The sequence below is a fragment of the Schistocerca cancellata genome, chromosome 1 (genome assembly GCF_023864275.1).
Source record: "Schistocerca cancellata isolate TAMUIC-IGC-003103 chromosome 1, iqSchCanc2.1, whole genome shotgun sequence".
Lineage (NCBI taxonomy): Eukaryota > Metazoa > Arthropoda > Insecta > Orthoptera > Acrididae > Schistocerca > Schistocerca cancellata.
The window spans coordinates 515100669-515122769 of NC_064626.1; the positions used below are offsets into that span (position 1 = coordinate 515100669).

At 39.6% G+C, this 22101-nt stretch overlaps 1 protein-coding gene across 1 annotated transcript in view; it reads left to right on the forward strand.

Annotated features, from left to right (window-relative positions):
- The window catches only part of LOC126178534 (erythroid differentiation-related factor 1), a 217413-nt gene that overhangs the window by 121187 nt on the left and 74125 nt on the right, over positions 1 to 22101 (forward strand). Inside the window, exons 11-14 of the mRNA XM_049924539.1 lie at positions 2732 to 2988; positions 5281 to 5657; positions 11404 to 11580; positions 11716 to 11939. Of these exons, the coding sequence (XP_049780496.1) occupies positions 2732 to 2988; positions 5281 to 5657; positions 11404 to 11580; positions 11716 to 11939 (1035 nt within the window). The remainder of the gene's footprint in view (positions 1 to 2731; positions 2989 to 5280; positions 5658 to 11403; positions 11581 to 11715; positions 11940 to 22101) is intronic.

A 22101-nucleotide genomic window follows, 5' to 3' on the forward strand; every position in this document is an offset into this window, starting at 1 on the left:
TCTTCTTTTTGTCTCTCTTAATCTTCCATAAATATTTAAAGTTATTATTTGATATAACATAAAGTTCAAATTTAATATTACAACTAAATCACGTACTGTCCTTTTTGTGAGTAACCTCCTTAATTTAAAAACCAAATCAGTTAATAATCTTAATATAAACATAAAAAATGCCATATAAATTGACACCAAATGCTAATGTACAACGAAAATCTATGCTGTTATTTTGAAACTATTGACCAAATTCTGTCACATAAATTTTACACCAATTTGGTTGAAACTTTGGGCCAAAACTAAACTTGTCCCAAATAGTTCGATTGCAGACATCACCTGAAAAAAGAGGGGTGGTAATGGATAACATAATATTTGCTTGAAAGTTTAGCTTTAATAAGTTACTACTACAACCCTACAAGGTTGTGAATGTGGAACATTTGTTTTAATCTAGGCTGTGTTTTGAAATATCATAACTGCCATTAGTGTCTGACATTTGGTTAATCCTGATGTTTGATTCAACAGAATGTACATAAACAGTTCTATGACAAAATTAGACTGTTTAGATTCACCACGCCATAACTCCCATTTCACATTTGTGGTAATAGACTCTAATCCTGATTTTCTATTAGTTACTTCCCATGTTTTATTTGCGAGACTCTGTGAAACACTCTCCCAACTTTTGAACCAACATATCAATTTTTTTCCTTTAAGTCAGTGCTAGTGATCTTGAATCTGTCATTAAGTACAGTGATTGTGTGTTCCTCTGTCTGGCAGGATACTTTTCAAATGTAATGCCTTGACCATTTATATTCATGTTAGTACATCCAGTCCAGTATTTTTCAACTCAGCCACTTGAAACTTTATCTTTAGATCTTAATTGTTATACTAAATTATCATTTTGAGCTTTTAACTTTGTTAGCTTCTTCAATACCTCTTCCGTCTTGTGGGTGATTGCAGGTATATGCTTAAAAATAATATTTAATTGACAACTAATCTTTATTTACTAAAACTGTCATGTTAAGTAGATAACTTTATTTAAAAAATCTTCTGTACACAAATGCAGTGTAACTACTCCGTAACACACACAGAAAGATAATAATAAAAAAAATTGACTTCAGTGGAATTGAACAGTGTTGCTAGCATGGCTCACACATCACGACAATGATGGGAAACTGGAGTGCTGTACTCAGTGAACTGTGTTGCTGTTGGTACGTGTGCAGCTGACATTGCTACTGCCCACTGCTGTGGAATAGTTTTGGACATGATGAAGCATTTGTAGTCATTTGCTGTCTGTCACTGATCTTCCAAGTCGTTAACTGTATAAATTTTTTGTTGTAGTTGCTGTTGATTAATGTTGTTGTTATTCATTGACAGATTATTTCTTCTCAAATCTCTTTATCTCCATAGATATAACTACTTATTTATGTTTTCAGTGAATAGATTATAAATCTACTCACCAAGCGGCAGCAGGGGAACACACACGCAAAAGGATTTAACATTTACAAACTTTTGGAGCCAGTGGTTCCTTCTTCTGGCAGAAGAGTTGAAGGGGAAGGAAGAGGGATGAAGGAAAAGGACTGGAGAGGTTTAGGGAAAGGAGTACAGTTCAGAAAAGTCACGCAGAACCCTGGTGCAGGGGAGACTTAACGGACAGGATGAGAAGGAAAGAGTGATTGTTGGGGACTGCACTGAATGAGATTTGGAAACCTGAGAGATTAAACGTGGAAAACAGGGTAATGTGCAAGACAGACATTACTACTAAAATATTGTGCATGAGTTAATAAGAACGGAAAGCTGAGGGCATTGTATGTAACAGAGGTAGGAGGGGGGTCAGCGAAAAATAGACAAGTCAGAAAATGAAAGATGAAGAAAATGAAAATGGAGTAAAGAAAGGAGTAGTTACTGTGAATAAATGCTGAGACAGAAGAAATTAATGTAAATTAAGGCCAGGTGGGTGGCGAGAACCAAGGACATGTTGTAGTGCAAGTTCCCACCTGCGGGGTTCTGAGAAACTGGTGTCTGGGGGAAGAATCCAGATGGCGCTTGTGGTGAAACAGGCACTGAGGTCATGACTGTCATGTTGTACAGTATACTCTGCAACAGGATACTGCGTTTTGCTTGTATACAACACCCCCCCCCCCCCCTCTCTCTCTCTCTCTCTTTTGCTGTGTGTGTGTGTGTGTGTGTGTGTGTGTGTGTGTGTGTGTGTGTGTGTGTGTGTGTGTGATAATTAAGTTACGCAGTGATGAAGATCTTGTTTAAGAGCCTTTGTACTGCTCAACACTTTTGCATACAATGAATAGTTTTCTTTTCTCATATGTAATTAATGAAGGATGTGTTTTGAAATATAGTGTCTTATTATTACCAGCAGCTCTTAACTATTGAGGTTTAGAAGACAAATCTGTTGGGAAGACAGGTAATTGTTTCTTAATATTCATGAGTTCATGATGTGGGTTTAGTCCACCTGAAACAGAATGAAACTACTGAGTTTAAAATTTCGTAAATTGTATGTACAACAGAAAGTATGTTGTAAGGGCAACATAATATATTGGTATATATTTGCAAATGTGTGTGTGTGTGTGTGTGTGTGTGTGTGTGTGTGTGTGTATGGCAGGCAGATCTGGAGACAGAAAGAGCAAATGGAGTAACTATTCTGTTACTAAGTTATTGTTACTTCTATGTGGTAGAGCCATGGCCTGTTTAATATGTTGTTAAGGTCTGTTAACTGTATTTTTTACAGACAGCAAAAGTAGAGGAGAATGAAAAGCCAAAAATGGCGAAACCATTTGAGGCAATTCCTATGCCATACTCACCACTTAATAAAAAGGATCAGTGTGTGCATGACAGTTCAGCTGCTGCACAGAACTCACAGAAAAAGAGAAAGGATTCATTCCAAAACAAAATTCCTGGTATTCGAAGTTCATCAAAGCACAAGGATGAAGGGCAACATCAAAAATGTGATGAAGAAGACCTGTCACCTAAGAGTTTGTTGTGCAGGTATGTCCTCCTTTTCCAAACTTCACATTTTTGTACCTCGTTTTTCTTACTGACACTCCATCATATTTGGTAACAGATGCTACGTGTCATTGCTTGGTACAGTAATAGTAAATATATATTGTATCCTGAAAGTTACTAATTATTTTTATGTTTAGCAACATATGGAAAATCTTCCATTTTTTGTGATAAGTTTCATATAGAGAAACACCTATATCTGCTGTGCAGCTTAGATGAAAAATTCTGTTTCTTATTTCTTTGGTGTAGTTCTCGAACCTAGTAGCCAGAACCACACAATGACATATCTCTCTTGCTACACCTTGGTAGGCTAAATTGTTCACACACAAGCCCCATATCGAATCAGCAATTAATAAATATTGCTACAATTTTATGAATGTTGTATTCCTGTTCTCCATCATCTAGAGCAGCTTCTCCACATCATCAGTCCACTGCTTTTCTTTACATTGTTTTGCTGTGTTCTGTTAATGGTAATTCAGTTATGATTTCCATAACAGCTAACTACTGCGTAGGAGCACAATGTTAATTTTATGTGCAATCATAATTTCTACCACCTTATACTCTCTGCCTCTCTCTATTGATGTTTATTAATTGTATAAATGAAATACATCATGACACAGTCTTTAGCATGAAAGAGGGGAAAGGAGGATGGGGAGGAGGAGGAGGTGGGGGGGGGGGGGGGAGTGGAGAGAGAGAGAGAGAGAGAGAGAGAGAGAGAGAGAGAGAGAGAGACATTGTTGTCTAAATGTATAACAGCGTAACTTATTTTTTTTTTAATATCCGTGAAGCTTTTTTAATGTTGAGCTTTTTAAGATAGTCAGTAATAATTTCATACATTGGATTGTCTTGTTTGGTATCCACAAAGTTAAGCAAAAGCTTTTGCAAGATACTCTTCTGAAATCAATAGAAGATGGAATTAATATTTTATGTATTACTTGTGGCTATGATAAATCTCTTCCTTGTATGCCTTGCCACATGGACAGTACAATTTACTTATTGCTGAAAATATTTTCCATTAATTGAGCCCAGAAATATTTCTGGGAACAATGAATTGTGGCCACATCCTAGAAAATATTGCTGGATGTTTTTGCGGGGTCATTCTTGTATCAATACATTTCTTGCCTAGAAATATTTACAAACTCAGGTCCCAGTAATGCTATGAAAATGGGTAAACTGAATTTATGGAAAAGAGTACAGTCCTTCTACTTTTGCCATTTGCAATGTAAAAAGTAAAGAAAGAAGGGAACTCTGTTTTGTGGCTGCATTATTTTAAAGCAAGTTGAGTGCTTCCAAAACCTTAATTGATTAACTGATCCTCAAGTCAGCACACCATTCTGAATGAAATAGGCCCATCATTCGGTTTGACCAATAGAAATATGAATGGCTATACCAGTTACAAACAGTTACAACAAACTCAAGTGGCCGACTCTGCAAGAGAGGCGCTCTGCATCGCGGTGTAGCTTGCTCGCCAGGTTTCGAGAGGGTGCGTTTCTGGATGAGGTATCGAATATATTGCTTCCCCCTACTTATACCTCCCGAGGAGATCACGAATGTAAAATTAGAGAGATTAGAGCGCGCACAGAGGCTTTCAGACAGTCGTTCTTCCCGCGAACCATACGCGACTGGAACAGGAAAGGGAGATAATGACAGTGGCACGTAAAGTGCCCTCCGCCACACACCGTTGGGTGGCTTGCGGAGTATAAATGTAGATGTAGATGTAGATTAGCAATTATTCATAGGCTGCCGGCTACTGACTATACCTACCAAAGTTTGACACTGCACTTTAAAGTGTTAATTAATATTTCTGTTTATACGAGAAAATTGCAGTGCATGGGTATGTAAGAAGTAAGTTTTGAACAACAATCAAACCTTATTACAGCAACAAATTGTCATAAAATCTGACCTTAAAGAGATTTGGAAACATGTCAGGCTGTGTAAAGAATTTCTTCTGCAAAGGAACGAACATGTAAAATTTGACACTGACTGGATAATGTAATCCTTACTGGAACATCCTATCACACTTACATACATAGATAGTGTTGCATTTTGCTGTGCAAGTATGATACCTAGTTACCAAAGAAATAAGATCTTGGCTTTTGTAGTGTACATTTAATCAGTACACGATTCATGATTTTAATGGGAATATCTCAAGCCCTTTTTTAATTTTCATGTAATGTTCTTGTTAGCTACATATGTTAACACAAAACAATAATAATAATAATAATAATAATAATAATAATAATGCTTTTGTCTTTCTTTTATATTCACTGTTTTCAGGCTTAAAGCTGAGACGATGCCTACGTGGCAACAACCTGCGGCAACTGACAACACATTTTGGAGATCTCATTTAAGGATATTGCTCTATGAAAAGGCACGTCTTGTCTATGCAACTTTGGCAGAAAATGAATACTCTGCAGAGCGTTTTGGGAGTACATTGCGTTACACTGCAGCAGTTTTATGTTGTCAGAATCTTCTGGAGAGGCTTACAGGCTCATCTGCTTCACCAGGACTTGAGAGTTACCTCCTGGGTCGAGCTGGTGATGCATGCTTCCGCATAGTACAGGACTGGGTCTGTGTAGAACGCCATCGGCAAGACTTCTCACAACGTATGGAAATGGATAAGATTGTTCTTGGTGGAGAAATGTACTTAGAAGGTAGCATATCATCACATAACTCATATTTTCTGTATCAGTTCTATTGATTAAATAATTCCATAACAGCCAGTAGAAATGTATTAGTAGCTATTGTGTACAGTAATTCACTTTACAAATAGGTTTATGGTTGCAAAAAAGAGTTTCAAGTTTAATCCTTACATTAATACTCATATTTCACAAGTGTTATGAGAGTTGTGGTAGTAGCTGCTCACTACTGCGGTTCAATGTTTTCAAGTAATGTTCCATTCCCAGTGATGAATGAAGTGGGGTGGGGGAAAAGAGCTGAAATAATTCAGCAAGATTTTAATTTTAGTGTCCAAATGAATAGTCCATGGGCTTCAGCAAAGGTGTGTTTTGGCATAAGTGTGTAATATCTGAAGCAGTGGAAAATCCAGGATGAAATGTAACAATATTATGAAAAGAATAGTTTCTACTCACCATATAACAGAGATGCTGAGTCTCAGATAGGCACAACAAAAAGAATGTCACAAAATAAGCTTTCTGCCAACAAGATCTTAGCCAAAAATATACACACACACACACACACACACACACACACACACACACACACACAATGCTGCAACTCAGTGTCTGTGCTACATGTTGAATACTAACTATCCTTTTCATAATATTGTGTAATATTTTAGCAGCATTTATCCTTCACATCATCAGGTGCTATTGAAGAACGAAATGAGTGCTATGATCTGGCTTCCTCGTTAGTAGCTATCTTTTTCTTAATTCTGGTGAACTGTCATACTTGTGGTAGACCAGAAACCTACAGCCACATATTCACAAGGTACTCGATCTCTCTCCCTTTTGGGAAAAGTATTTTAACACTGGAGTGGGTGCGCCAATTTTTGTAATAAAAGTGGACGCATGGCGCACTTTGTACACATTTAAGAAATACCTGTCTTCATGTTACCAAAGTAAACATGAATGAGCGAAATCACAGTTTAATCTTAGTTCAGTTCAACAACAATGAAATAAATGTGCATTATATGAAGTAAATCACTGTTTAATTAAAATATAGTAAAATAAACTTCCATTATATCAGTTTGATGCCGCATGCAAGTCTTACCCCACAGTAATGACACACTCAAAGCAGTAAACAAAGCAGTTGCATCAGATCACAGTCAAACACTAATTATTTTGTATACAACTGCCTCATTGTGGGTTTGTGCTGCTAGATGGGAATCTGGGTCAATTTCTTGCACAGATTGTACATGTTTTCACCTACCACATAGTTTATTTTATATATACTGCTGCTCACTTGGACATATGACAGCACAGTTCTTTGCCTGCGGTCATTTCTTTCTTGAGTGAACATCACAGAGGAAGACTGAGATGAGTGATTGTTGATTTCTGTCTGTGTCAAATCAGTGCAGTCATATTCAATCACCATTTGTGTGATGATGAGTATTAATTTTGACATGCCAGAATCCATATTGGTGAAGCAACAGAAGACAAAACTAAGTACCAGTGCTTCTGTTCATGGTTTAGATTATGTGGTATGCACTGACTTGATAATCTGTCTGTGTTGTGACTCGCCGATCATTCAAAGTGCCGCCGCGCAATTACATGCGTCGCCTACATGCGGCGCTGTCTGCCAGCCATGCAGCAGCCGCGCCACCTAAGCGGCCAGCCAGCCAGCCAGCGGCCGCTAGACTTGGACTCGGAGCTCATTCGAATGTTACCGTGTTCACATGTATTGCTTTGTCAACTTGCTCAGTGACTTATATGTGTTGTATCGTTTCGAAATATATGTGTTCAACTTGACGTTATAACAATTGGCGACGAGGATGGGGTACGAACCCACGTGTGCAAAGCACTCACGGATGCCCAACAAAAGTATTCTCAAATTGAAAAAGAAGCTTTGGCCATTATTTATGCTCTTCATAAGTTTGGTGTTTTCCTCTATGGATCCAAATTTCATCTTGTTACGGATCACAAACCACTTGTTTCCTTGTTTCATCCATCATTGTCACTTCCCGACTAGGCTGCACACCGCCTCCAGCGTTGGGCTCTTTACTTGTCTCGTTTCAGTTATGAGATTCATTTCTGGCCGATGGCTCAACATGCGAATGCTGATGCACTGTCTCGCCTTCCCTCTACTCTTGTTACTGTAATGGTCTGCAATTTGCCTCTTCCGAATTTACGGATTTTTGTGCTTGTCACGGCGTTACACATGTCATGGCCCCTCCGTTCCATCCACAATCAAACGGTGAGGCTGGTCCGCACATTTAAGGCTCAGATGCGGAAATTCCTTACTTCTTCTGCTGCTGATGATGCGCTTCTCCAGTTTCTGGCTTCTTACCGTTTCACCCCCATGGGCGACCACAGCCCGGCTGAGCTCTTACGTGGCCGACAGCCCAGCACACTACTTCACCTTCTGCAGCCTTCCACCTCACGGCTGCGGGTGACTTCGCTTAGCCGGTTCACTGACAACGACCTTGTCTGGGTACGGGGATATGGTAAGCGGCTAAATTGGAGTCCGGGCCGCATCTTATGACACCGTGGCCGACGCCTGTATGAAATCCAGACGGACACGGGTGTTGCAGTGCGTCATTTGGACCAGCTTCAGTCTCGTGTGCCGGCATCGCCTGTTCCGAATGCCGCTACACCACCTTCGGCTCTACCTGATGCTCGGGATCTTGGCATCTCTCATTACTCACAACGCAGCCCTCTCACCGTCATCTCGGTGCCAGTACAGGAACGGATGCCACCGGGAGACGTGCCCATGCAGGAACCGGATGAACATCATCTGTCGGAACCAATCTACTCGCCTCCTTCTCCTACGGATGCCGACACATCGGCAATGTCTCCTGTTATATCAACTGGACTTGTCGCAACAGGCAGATTGGTGCACGGGTCCCCTGCCGGTTCGACCCCTACGTCTCCTGTCATCTCGTCCTGGTATCATCGGGGACACTTCCGTCTGTACAGGAAGCCTCCTCCTCGAGACTTTACGGCCAGTCAAACAACACCTATGGGCGTTAGCACTCTACAGGCCACCTCCATCAAGACCAGTGCAAAAATTTCAAAGGGGGGAGAAGTGTTGTGACTCGCCGATCATTCAAAGTGCCGCCACGCAATTACGCGTGTCTTCTACATGCGGCGTTGTCTGCCAGCCATGCAGCAGCTGCGCCACCTAAGCGGCCAGCCAGCCAGCGGCCCCTAGACTTCTCAGTGCTCATTCGAATGTTATCGTGTTCACATGTATTGCTTTGTCAACTTGCTCAATGACTTATATGTGTTGTATCGTTTCGAAATATATGTGTTCAACTTGACTTTATAACAGTCTGTCTGTGCAATATCTGTGTAGAATCTTAGGGGTGGCATCTGTAGGAAGTACGCAAAATATTCTATTAGGTGTAGCATTTGCCCTAGTCTACTCGTCTGCAACCATAAAAGATTTTTCTCTACAACTGCTAAATAAAGTTTCTTAAGGCACATATGCATATTTAAGTTCTTTTTGAAATCATAAAAATAAATAAGTAAAATCATTGTTTTGAATTTGGTTACTGACAATTTCTAATAGTCTTATATTGTTGACACTTGCAGCTAATGGTTAAACTGAATGCTGCTACCACCTGTGTGTCAGTGGACCAGACCCAAGTCATTCTCAACACTTTTAAATATCCTCTTCTACATTTCTCCAGATACACAAATATTTTCCCTTTTCGCTAAACATCTAATTGTTCACTTTGTGTTTAATTCCTATTGCTGCTGTAATGGGCAGTTTGGGAATGTTGGAAGGAAAGTAAGTCTGCACAGTGGACTTTGCATTCTTCTCAGCACAGTGCAGATGGTAATTCCTGTGGTTGATAAAAATAAGTCACATATTTTAGACACACTAAAGTAAAATCAGAAATTCATAAATATGCCCCAGAATAAAAGGTTGCACTGAATCAGATTAACAGGCATGGCAGGCCATACAATCTCATTTTACACAAATATGTGAAAGGTAAGGATTTTTTTTTTCCAAACTGTGGAGTGGATTGGGAGGATGTAGTACATTGCTGAAACCTGTTATAAATTTGGGCCCCAGAAAACTTACAATATTTATCTGAGTTCACAGATATTTTCACACCACATTCCTCCATAAAGCACAGGCCTAGAACAGGTTGTTCCAACTGTGCCCCATAGGCCACGAGTACTGCTGGGACCCATAAACCCACTAGCAGGCTGTAGTAGTTAGTTGAAGCTGCCTACCAAGTAGCATGTTACACACACTCTGCGTGTGCACCATCCACATGTGGCCAATCCTGCCCATGTGGACCTGACTGGTGTAGAACTGTCACATAGGCTTCTGCCTGGTTGCCCTTCCCTAGTTTCCACCTTCAGCCCACCCCTGTCCGGCCCACTTGTGCCCATGGGCAGCCAACTGCCCACTGGTGAGCACACAAGTTAGATCAGCCTAGCCTTGTCCAAATTTGACTACAGCATATTGAAACACTGGGCTACAGATTTTCTGAAACTGTCAAGCAGGAAGTGAAATGAGCTTCATGAATGAAGTGACACAGCAGTTAATACACATCATTTGCATTTAGGAGAAAAGGGTTTAAAATACCCCTCCAGCCATCCAGGTTTAGGTTTTTGATGGTTTTACAGAATCAGTTCAAGTCAACATTGAATGGTTCCTTTTTATTTATTTACATTTTATGGCCTTCATTGGACCGTTCTAGCCAACTTTATACAAAGAATTTTTCAGTTTCCTGTCAGCCCAGTACTTCTTCATTCTCTCAGATTTCATCCTTCTTCCTTCATCGGAAATCCCCCTTCCTATTGTCTGTTTGTTGATTCTCATTTGCAGTCTGGTTTGTTTGGCTGTGAGTTTCCCAATTTTGTCAGTTTCCTTTACATAAGCCATGATTGATTTCCTTTCCCATCTAATGTTGAGGTGAAATTAAATCTTCTTCCTTGTATAAAGAATCTGCAATGTTACTAATATGGCCTAACAAGCAATGTTACAATGTCTTTATGTGCAGAGAATTCTCCCATATTGGGGAAGCTCCATGTAAGATTAACATTTATTTTGTAAATGTTAAATGCTGTGTGGAATGAAATAAAAGAGTGCACTAGTTAAGAGTAAGAAGGGGGGGGGGGGGGGGAGGGAGGGCAATTTTGCTGTATTGAACTGTCTTTTTCCATATGGCAATCCTATGTGAGGCTTAGAGCATTGACGTTTGGAATATGCCACCTGTAAACACTTGTAATGCCACAGTGAAATAATTCAATGTGTGGGAGTTTGTTTCTGAAATGGACATGATCAAACCTTAAATTAGGTCATAAATGGAGAACTTGAGTGATATAATAATACTTCAACAGTGTTCAAACAGATTATGCTATAAAACAAACATGTTATCACTTGAATTGGTACATATATGATCATTGATGAGAACATTCCAGGAGAACTCGATAATTGCTCAGTTTTAGAGAAGGCAGTGACCAAATCTAATCTAAGAATTATGTGTATGATCATGTTAATTGCTGTGTTGTGAGATAAAATTCTGAGCAGTAGTATTTGCTTTTCTTCTAAATTGGAGGATTTTTCCAATGATTCCATTTACTTTTACTTCCTCAAACTATGTACATTATTAATTAGAATATTTTCTGCTTAAGTACTACTGATGTTGTTACATGTTTCATAATTTACCCTGACATTTTTGAGAACTTTGTGAAATTTTATTAATAATTTTTAAAAATCTGTCCACATTATTAATTAATATTGTCTTTCTTTGGTTAGAACTGAAGCCATTGCCAAGTGAAATTGTTAGTATGGGGCAAATGTTAGCAACTTCATGTAAATGCTATCAAAGGGCCCTTGAGGTGCAAGTATTCCAGCAGCAGAAACACAATCTCATGAGACGTCTTGGCAACGTCCATAATGAACTTGGCGTGCTGTATATGAACCAGGCTGCATGTAAGAGCTAAGTGTATACATATCATTAATAACATAATAATAAAACTTTGTGAATGATCTTAAAATGTATTAAATTTTTCTGACAAATTTAGAAAAAAATACTGTATGTTTCCTTACGAAAATATGTGTTTTCAGCATTATTCCAAGAACGGCGGAATACAGATGAATTTGAAGGTCTGCTGGCACAGTCGCAACATCACCTGGAGCAGGGTGTACAGGCATTTGAAACCGTAAATGATGTTGCAAATATGGCTTTGTTGTTGTCTAATACTGGACGTTTGATGCGTACCTGTGCCCACCTGTACACACCTGTAAATCGCACTACGCTGTCAAGTGAAGAGAGATATTACTACAATAAGGTTCGTGTGGATAAGTATTCTATGTAGGGCGGATATCAACATACTAGAGAGCATGATGCATGAGATGAGCGAATGAGCGATTAGATGTATAATGGAGTACTATAGTAGATGTAAAAACTGTCTGATAAACACACAGTCTGAGTGAAGTCAGTGATTAATGCCCAGCTTACACATCTGCTGAGTAAATAGATCTGATAACTAGTTAATTTGATCAATTTGTGTTTACTTTTGGCTTTTTAGGCAGAGCTACTCAACTTCATTTATTTTGTATGTAAGAATTTGCCATCTTTTATGTACATATTAGTTGGCATTGTTGCATGTGACTTAGAAAATATTGCAGTCAGTATTTCAGTTGCTCAAGCACAGCACTGCCTAAGTATCGAAGGGCGAACAGTGACACCAGCTTGGATGAATGTGGGAAAGGGCATGGTGAGCGGGCAGCAAATTTCATTGTGCAGCCAACCAAGGGAATCTGTACAACATACTTAGCTTTTTATGGACATATACCACATTTAAACCACAGTTTGCCCAAATCCATTTGAGTTGACTTGGACAAATACGTAACAGTAGTATATATTTGTGCAAGAGATGGTAAAAGCCTAGACAGGGCCGTGTTGCATCCTTAACATTTTTCTGCAGCAGTGTTATCAACGTTCACCTTGAGGTATGACAGGAACAAAATGGGGTGTGTCAGCTGCTGGTTCGATGCAGCCAGTGAGAGAGGGGTGGGCAGACAACACATTTGGAAGCTAGAAACATTGTAACATTCTCATGTCAGTATAGAACGAATACCTGATAAGTATTCGGCAAATAACAGCAGTGTTCTCAGAACCCTTCATAACTATGACCTCAGAAATCACATTAAATTAGGAGGGAACAGCCAAATATTTGTGACATTGAAGATATAAATTTCACAATGATGTTATCAGGCTGATGCTGATGATTAAAATTAGGCTTTAAGATAATCAGGATAAAAATTAATGTAACAATTTCTTTTGTTTGTTTTATTTCTCCTTGTATCATCAAATTGTAGGCAGTCAATTAATGACCTAAGTTTAGAATAGGTATAATGCCAAAGTTTCAGGCAGATGATTTATGCCAGTAGAAAGTTTGTAATTTTGATTAATCAGATTTTGTTGAAAATAAATTTTTACTGATTAGCCTCTTTCAAAATGGGGGGGGGGGGGGGGGGGCGTTGTCTTATATTCAGAGTCATCTTATACATGGATAAGTATAGTATCTCTCGGCGCATTGTTTTTTAATAACAGAAATATAAAAAAACAACAGTACAAAACAGTGTCTTTCCAAAGCCACACTTGTCAAATTTGACTAGCACAATGTAATCTAACAAAGGCAGTTGTGTAACTGGTCCCTGCAGGAATTATGTTTGGGTTTGTAATACGGGGCACAGCTTTATTAAAGGAGAAAGTGGTGCTTGCTGGTATTTCATTGTTAAAATGTTGAAATCAGTTTCAGAAAATTATTCAAGGACTTTTACAACAGTAATGGCTAATTTATTTAGGCAATCTATGATGGAAAAGAGAAATGGAATATGAGTAGGGGAGAATACAGACGGTGAGTGCAGTTTTTCACAAGAAATACACTGTATTCCAATCCTGGAGGACTAAGATTCAGATCATCATCTATTCATCCAGATTTATGTTTCCCACAGTAATTTTAATTTGGTGAAGATTATTCCTATGAAAAGGACATATCTAATTTCCTATTCTATCCTTGTTTGGCCTTAGCTTTTTGTCTTTCTCAAATTACTTTATCATTGTTGGTATTTATACCTCAGATTTGTCTCCTTTGCCTAAAGAGAGAGAAGAAAGAAGAAGAAAAGTACCTCATGAAGTGTTTATAGCTTCTTTTTCACACTGTCAGACTGTAAAAATAACAAAGAAATAATCATTATGTTGTCAATGTAATGCCTTGTTAAAATGTGCCCAGCCCCAAATGGTCAAGCATAAATGACACTATATAGTTGCTAAATTAAGCTAATATGGTACAGTGAGACACTAGAGTAAAAACAGCAATTTGTTCCTGTAAATTAAACATTCAAACTTCATGTGGAGAAAAACTGCTGATCAATTAAGGGAAAATCTAATATAAAACTACACTCAAATCCCTTGTCATTTCCTATAATCAAATCTTTTCTCCAAAATTTTTTAACAAGAGTTAAGGTAATCAGTAGTGCTGCTATTGACATCATCTCTATAGACACAGCAAATAAACTGCATATACCACACTTCTGCCCCTTTTTCTTATTGCGTGAAGCACTGAATCATGTACCATTCAATGTAATATCTTTATAGGTTGCTTATTAGTAGCTGCTTGGCAGTGGATGCAAGTAATGGATTTTGTACTGTGAATAAATCCTAATACACTCAGAAGATAGGCTGCAAAGGGTGTTGTTGGCTGATGAGAAATATCTTAGAACCTCTTCAACACTTGATGGCTTGTGGCAGTATGTGAGCTGCTTTTTTTTTTTTGCATAGCACATAGTATATCAATTTGATTTGTATGTGATTTGAAGCCCATTAGAACCAATGTCCTGGATGTATATAGTAAGACATTAATGTACCACACCACCTTATCACCTTTCTGCACTCACTCGGTGGTCAGATATTGAGTCTTAGCTTCTCAGCACATTTTGCTTTCTTGTGCAGTTTTGTATCAAGTTTAATTGATGTACAGATACTTCTAATCACATCATCTGTCAGAAGTGGAGTTATGGCCATAGTGAGTCAACATGTTTTATGAAATAAGTCAAGTTTAATAATCTTTCCACAACAGTATGAAATTAGCTTTCTGATAGCTATATACACACCATGTGATCAGAAGTATCCAGACACCTGGCTGAAAATGACTTAAAAGTCCTTGGCACCCTCCATCAGTAATGCTGGAATTCAATATGATGTTGGCCCGCCCTTAACCTTGATGACAGTTTCCACTCTCGCAGGCACTCATTCAGTTAGGTGCTGGAAGGTTTCTTGGGGAATGGCAGCCCATTCTTCACAAAATGCTGCACTGAGGAAGGTATCAGTATCAATGTCGATTGGTGAGGCCTGGCACAAAGACGACGTTCCAAAACATCTCAAGAGTTCTATAGGATTCAGGCCAGGACTGTGTGCAGGACAGTCCATTATAGGGATGTTACTGTTGTGCAACCACTCTGCCACAGGCCGTGAATTATGAACAGGTGCTTGATCGTGTTGAAAGATGCAGTTGCCATCCCTGAATTGCTCTTCAACAGCGGGAAGCAAGAAGGTGCTTTAAACATCAATGTAGGCCCATGCTGTGACAGTGCCACACAAAACAACAAGGAGTGCAAGCCCCCTCCTTGAAAAACATGACCACACCATAACACCACCACCTCCGAATTTTACTGTTGGCACTACACACACTGGCAGATGACGTTCGCTGGGTATTCGCCATACCCATACCTACACCCTGCTATAGGATTGCCACAATGTGTACCATAATTCATCACTCCACACAACGTTTTCCCACTGTTTGCACTCCTTCCACCAAGTGAAGCATTGTTTGGCATTTACTGGCATTATGTGTGGCTTACAAACAGTCGGTCAACCATGAAATCCAAGTTTTCTCACCTTCCACCTAACTGTCATAGTACTTGCAGTGGATCCTGATGCAGTTTGGAATTCCTGTGTGATGGTCTGGATAGATATCTGCCTTTTACACATTATGACTCTCTTCAACTGTCGGCAGTCTCTGTCAGTCAGCAGACGAGGTCGGCCTGTATGCTTTTGTGCTGTACGTGTCCCTTCACATTTCCAATTCACTATCACATCAGAAACAGTGGACCTAGGGATGTTTAGGAGTGTGGAAATCTCGTGTACAGACATATGACATAAATTACACCCAATCGCCCAAGCATGTTCGAAGTCCGTGAGTTCTGTGGGATGCCCCATTCTGCTCTCTCATTAGTCTAATGACTACTGAGGTCACTGATATGGAGTACATGGCAGTAGGCAGCAGCACAATGCACCTAATATGAAAAACATATGTTTTTGGGGGTGTCTGGATACTTTTGATCACACAGTGTATGTAAGAAAATAAGCAAGACATTAGAGACAAAGCAACAAATTGATACAATTTTTGTGTCTTGGAAAGATTAGAAATAAAATAGTACTCATGGACAAATATTTCTCTCTCTTTAATGAAAAGAAACATTTTAATGGACAATAAATGGAGGGTCAAAGGAATATTGAGCCAACATGTCATATAGTCGTTCTTTCACTTTAGCAAGCTGCTAAATATGAGGCATATCAGTGGGCCATGTCTGAGTGTTAGTTTCTCACGGAAAATTTTACTTTTCATGTAAAAAATTAAAACTCATCATTTTTAGATTTGTGTGTATTCTTTGCTATGCAGTCTCCCTCATTTGGTTTTGAGGAAACTATTCAATAAAAAAAATGAATTCTTTTGCATCATGTAGCCTCACATAATGGCTTTCCTTTTGTTATTCCTCATAACTGCTGTGATACTTCAAAATTAATTAGGCCAGCACACATTTTGCAGAATTCACAGTAAAAAATGTAGTCGCTGGCTAGTTTACATTTGGTGCATTTTTGGTCATACGTTGCTGCACAGCAACTGTAGAAAACACATTAAAATTGTTTTTAAAGGTGGAAGGAGAGCCGTACCTCTCCCCAGTCTTGAGAAAATAGATGATAATATATTTATACTTTGTTGCTATGGGCTACAATATGCCACTTCTGAGTGTGTGACGTAGTGCTATGCAGAATTGTGCTCCTGTTTGTCTTTTGTATCTGACTTATGAAGTCAGTTACAGTTACACTCTTAGCTTAACATTACATTAAAAGTTATTTTCATTTTTAAATTGTAGATAGACAATAGCAGATCCAGTGTCAGTGTTGCCTACATATTGTGTGCATCATTTTTTTCTTCTCTGCATTTACATTCCATCCTGGATTTTCCATTGTTTGATTTGTTAATTTCATTGTTCCATGTTGATGTTGCATTACAATATGAATACTTTATTGGTAACAATTATAATATATATGCCAGAGCATGAACAACTAAGTTAAATATAGAATATCTAAAAATCATTAACTAAAATGAGCTCAATAAACAAAATGCCGCAATTCATAATGACATTGAATTCTAGTTACATTCAAGTTCTAACAGTACTGTCTATTTAAACGGACATGGTGTTTAGATCATGAGATGACTGATGGTAGGGAAAGATGATTCTGTGACGTCTGTTGTAGACTCATCAGCCATTTTGTCTGACAGATGTCTTGTCTGGTTTGCAGGTACCAGTATAGAAAATAGTTTTGAGGTGATTGGTGGAAATCATTGTTATGGTACCATTGACATCCACTTTCAAATGTCTTCTCATCTCGAATGAGTACAGTATATGGTCCGTCATATGGTGGCTGCAAAGGCTTGCATGGAGCCTGACAACAGGGCTGCCACAAGTTCTGGAAATGAGGGAATTTAAATCAGGGAAATTTGAAAAAAAAAAAAAAACCCTCATCCTTGTAGCTTCTTGCGTTCCTGCCAATCCCCTCGGCTTGCAGTCAGTGCTGCCACCACTTCTTGCTGCTATCCTAGCAGCTGCCGACGAGAGGCAGGGAAGTGTGAGGAGTGGTTTGTTTGGCTCTGATTCTCAGAGACTGTTGGTTCATGGCCGGAGACAGTTGTCACCCGTGCATGAGTTGTGTCAGAATGATTGTGTGAATGTGTGTGTGAGCTCTCGTTTGCTGACAAAGGCTATGACCAAAAATTTAGTTGTGAGAGTGTGATTGTCTTTTCTATGTTCCTGTCTGCAGCTCAGTGATCACCTTTACAGTGAGTTGCTACCTATCCTCATTAGTGTCGATTTTCAGAGTATTCACGCGAGTTGTCTTTTGCATGGATTGATCACCGCATTCTCATTTTGTCAACAAGATGTCTGTGACATGTAAATAGCTGGCCACACAGTCGGCTTCCATGATGGGTGAAAACCGCAGGCCATTTCTGTGGGTATCTCTAACGGATCAGGTCTGCCAGTCTGAAGCCCATCATTTCCCACTAATGTGCAGGCGGTGCCTGTCAGATCTGGTTTCACTGATCTGCCTGCAGGCCAAGTCTGTTTGCGTGTGACGTAATGTGGCAGATTTTCGTGGTTTATCCATGGACTCAGGACTGAGGTGCTCGTTGGTAGGCCAGAGGCCACTGGCAATGGATTTCAGGAATTGCAACTGCCTCACAGCAAGAGCATTGTACAGTGCAGTGTTTTATAGAATTTTATTTATTCGAGTACATTTAAGCACTTTGAAAGAGGTTTGTATATTAGAAAGTATGGATGATAAGAGGAAGAAAATTGTGGCAGTCACTGGCAGTTTGTACGCTATGTGCTCATGTATTTCATGAAAGAAAACCACAAAATGCCTGGAAAATATCAGACATAACACAGTGGGCAATAACCGACAATAACAAATATAGTCAGGGTTGCCACCAGTTCTGGAAATCATCTATGTCAAATCTCTCATTGCCCAAAAGTGGAATGACATCTGATGCACTACTGCTCTCAGTAATAAACCACACACAATCATGGAGACTACTATGCTTTGGTGCTTTTCCTTCCACTCCACTGCTTTATGCTGTCTACACATTGGTCATACCAGGCTCACCCATTGTTTCCTCCTGTGTAACGAACCACCCCCACAATATGGTTGTGGAGCCAGACTGACAGTATCCCACATACTTTTGGGATGTTCCTTCTTTTGACCCTTCGTGCTAATTATAGTCTTCCTTAATTTTAATATTAGCAGACAGTTCATGGATGGTTGAACAGGTCCTCAGTTTCCTCCATGAAAGTGATTATTTCCAGAAATAAGGTTTTGCTTTACTCCTGGAGCAGAGGCAATGTGATTGTGGTTGGGGCCTTTCTTCACATTTTCTCAGTCTGAGAACCCATGACCACTTCCTCATGGAAAGACCACTCTTCTTTTCAGTTTCTAGATTTGGTATAACCTTTTGTGCCTTTTTCTGTGTGTGTTTTAACTCCCTTGTTTTATAATTTGACTCCTCTGACTGAATCCATCCACTTTTAGTGGCCCCTCTTTCTTCTGTGAGTAGCTTTGGAATCGCAGGACTGATTATCTCGCCGTTTGGTCTCATAAACCCTCTCAATTAATCAATCAATCAGTCTCAAAATTTGTCAGGGTAAAATGCTAAAACTTGTCTGGACATCAGGGAAATATCAGGGAATTTCATTTGGGGAAACTTGTGGCAACCCTGAACAAAAACTTGGTTACATTTCTAAGGGTTAGCGAAAGGAAAGGGTGGTGAATATGGTGCTCTCTTAGTGCAACTGCACGTAATTGGTGAATGTGTGAAAGTAATTTTGGAGCACAGTCTGATGCCTCAATAAGGTTGTTAAGCATATTGCTGAAAAATTCACAAGGTAATCGAATGGGTTGATCATAGAACAATTCTGCTGCTGTGGCATTAAAATCTTCCTTGATGGTAGCACAGAGACCTTGTAGGACAATTGGCAGAGCTTTTGCACAGCAATGCAGTTGATAGCATCTTAGAGGCACTTTAAATGTCTACTACAAACACTCAATTACACCATTTGCTGCTGGATGATAAACTGTGATTTGAATATGCCTCAAACAAAACAGCAAGTGGTTTGAGACGATGTGACTCATATTGGCTGCCTTGATTCGTGGTGATGTGGAGAGGGATTCTGATCCATGAAAAAAGCTGGTTGCAACATTTTCAGGAGTGGTGTTGACCATAGGAAAATCCTCAGACCAGCAAGTGAAATGGTTGGTGGTATTTGGGTAGTAGGTATGTCCTTTGGGTGGTGGTAACTGTCCGACAGTGTCTATTAAAACTCGTTCAAATAAGTGGTTGGTCGTTCAGGTCAGTGGTTGGTTAGAACAAAAGTGACAAGAGGTGCACTGATGTGTGGATGATTTTACTACAGTAACAGAACACACACTAATGCACAAAAGCTTTACAGTCTCTGCCCATATTTGACCATGTGAAAACTTGCTTAACCAGGTTTGTTGTACTCCGGACTTCAGGGTGGAACAAGTCACGCAGCAATGAGATTGCCTGTTGATGAAAGTTCATTGTCACAAATGTACTTGCGTTTGATGTAGAAAGATAACAATACGATGTTTGAAAACGACTGGTTCATAGTCGACTTCATCTGTAATTGTGTCTACATGGGAAAGGATGTTTGCCAGTGTATTCAGTTCCCCATCAGTGTCGATGATACACACCATGAATTGTGCTCAAGATTTGCAGTTGACATAGTGATGCTTTGTCTGACCTCTGATTAAAAGCATAAATTACTGTCTTGTAATCAGTGACTGGCATAAACAGTTAGCCTTGAAGCATACGACAAAATTTCTTTATAGAAGCATAAGCTACATGTTACTTGTGGTCATATGTTGACTAGCTTATTTGTGATGGAGATTGTCTCTGAATGAATAATACCAAGGGTTACCAATTTTGATTTATCTGTTGTTGAAGTGGAGCTTCTATAGTAGTTGCAAATGCATCAACGATCAAAGCAAGAAATGCTTGTGGAACAGGGTGTGCTAAAACTGTGGCCTCAGTGATAGAAGTCTTCACGTTGTTAAATGTCCACTTAATCCGTAACTTGGCTTTGTCGAACCTCATAAGAAGTCATTCAGTGGAGCAGCCAGAAGTGTGTTACTGTGCACAAAGTAGAGATAATAGTTAGCAAGGCTGAGAAATCTTTGCAACTCGCAGAATGTCACAGGCTGTGGAAAATTGTTTGTGTCTTCACTCTCTACTGTATAACCGAATTCCTTGGACATTAATGCTGTGACCAAGGAATTGAACTTCTAGTGCTCCAAAAATGTGCTTTGATGGATTGATGACTAAGCCGTGTGAACTGAGGTGAGGAGATTTGCCATTAAGTGATCCATATGTTTTATTTTAAAGTTAGACATCAGCAAAACATGAGTATAGACAAAGCAGAATATTGCATGTGACGTCATCCATAAAACACTTTGTGCAGCATTGCACAATCCAAAAGGCATTCTTGTGAACTCAAGTAGGCCAAATGGAGTCCAGGCAACAGTCTTAAGTATGTGTTTCTGAGCAATGGGTATTTGGTAGAAAGCATATACCAAGTCTCTTGTTGGGAGATGTGTTTGCTGTGGATATTTAAGAAGAAATCTTTATCGTGGTCAGCATGTGGGACAGGATATTGCTCAGGAATTGTTCTGGCATTAAGTTGCCAGGAATCACCACAGGAGCACCATCCATTGGTAATCTTTGGAATGACATGGAGATATGAGGCCCAGCTGCTGTTTGGTGCATGACAGATCCCTTGGATGCACATAAAAGAGAATTACTGTTTCACTGCCTTCAGTTTCTCTGGTGGCAACTGATGAGATCGAGCATGAACAGGTGGTCCTGACATCGTTAGAATATAGTGAACAGTTAGGTGCAGTACAGGTGCTGGTGTGAGTAGCTACTGAGTGATCTCCTGGATCTGTCTTAAGAAGTTCTACATATGGAGAACTCTTAAGTGATAATTCATACTGCAGTGTTGCCTACATTGCATAAATGCCCATGGCTAGCTAAGTTAGTAAGTACTTGTGTCAAGGTGGTGACAGTGGTAGGTTGTGAAATGAAAACAGATCTGCTCCAAGGGTGGAGCCACTATAAATGCCACAAAAACTCGTGATGATTGTGGAACCATCAGCAGCTCAGATGCTACAGTCATCCAGTCATAGTTGCTATGGTGAGACATTTGTGTGGATGGGTACACCGATTCGTCGGCACATATGTTCGCCATACACTACAGTTTCATACAATGTTTCCATTTGGAAAGCCACCATTACCAACTTCTGTGCACTCTTCCCATCTCATATAGGAAATGACATTGCTGATCCTCTGAGCCAAACCATCTACAACACCAGTGTACCTCAGATGAAGGCTAATGGTGGCATTTCATCCATGAGCATTGGTGGCTGGAATGTGGTGTTTGAAGAGCAGTGACTTGTGTGGTAAGCTTAGTGGTTTGTACTTGAAATGAGACCAGGGAGATGTCGGATTGTGAGAATACAGTTGCAACGCATGTGGACAGATACATCAGTATGGTCTGCTGTTTGTGCTAGGGCATCGAGGTTGACAA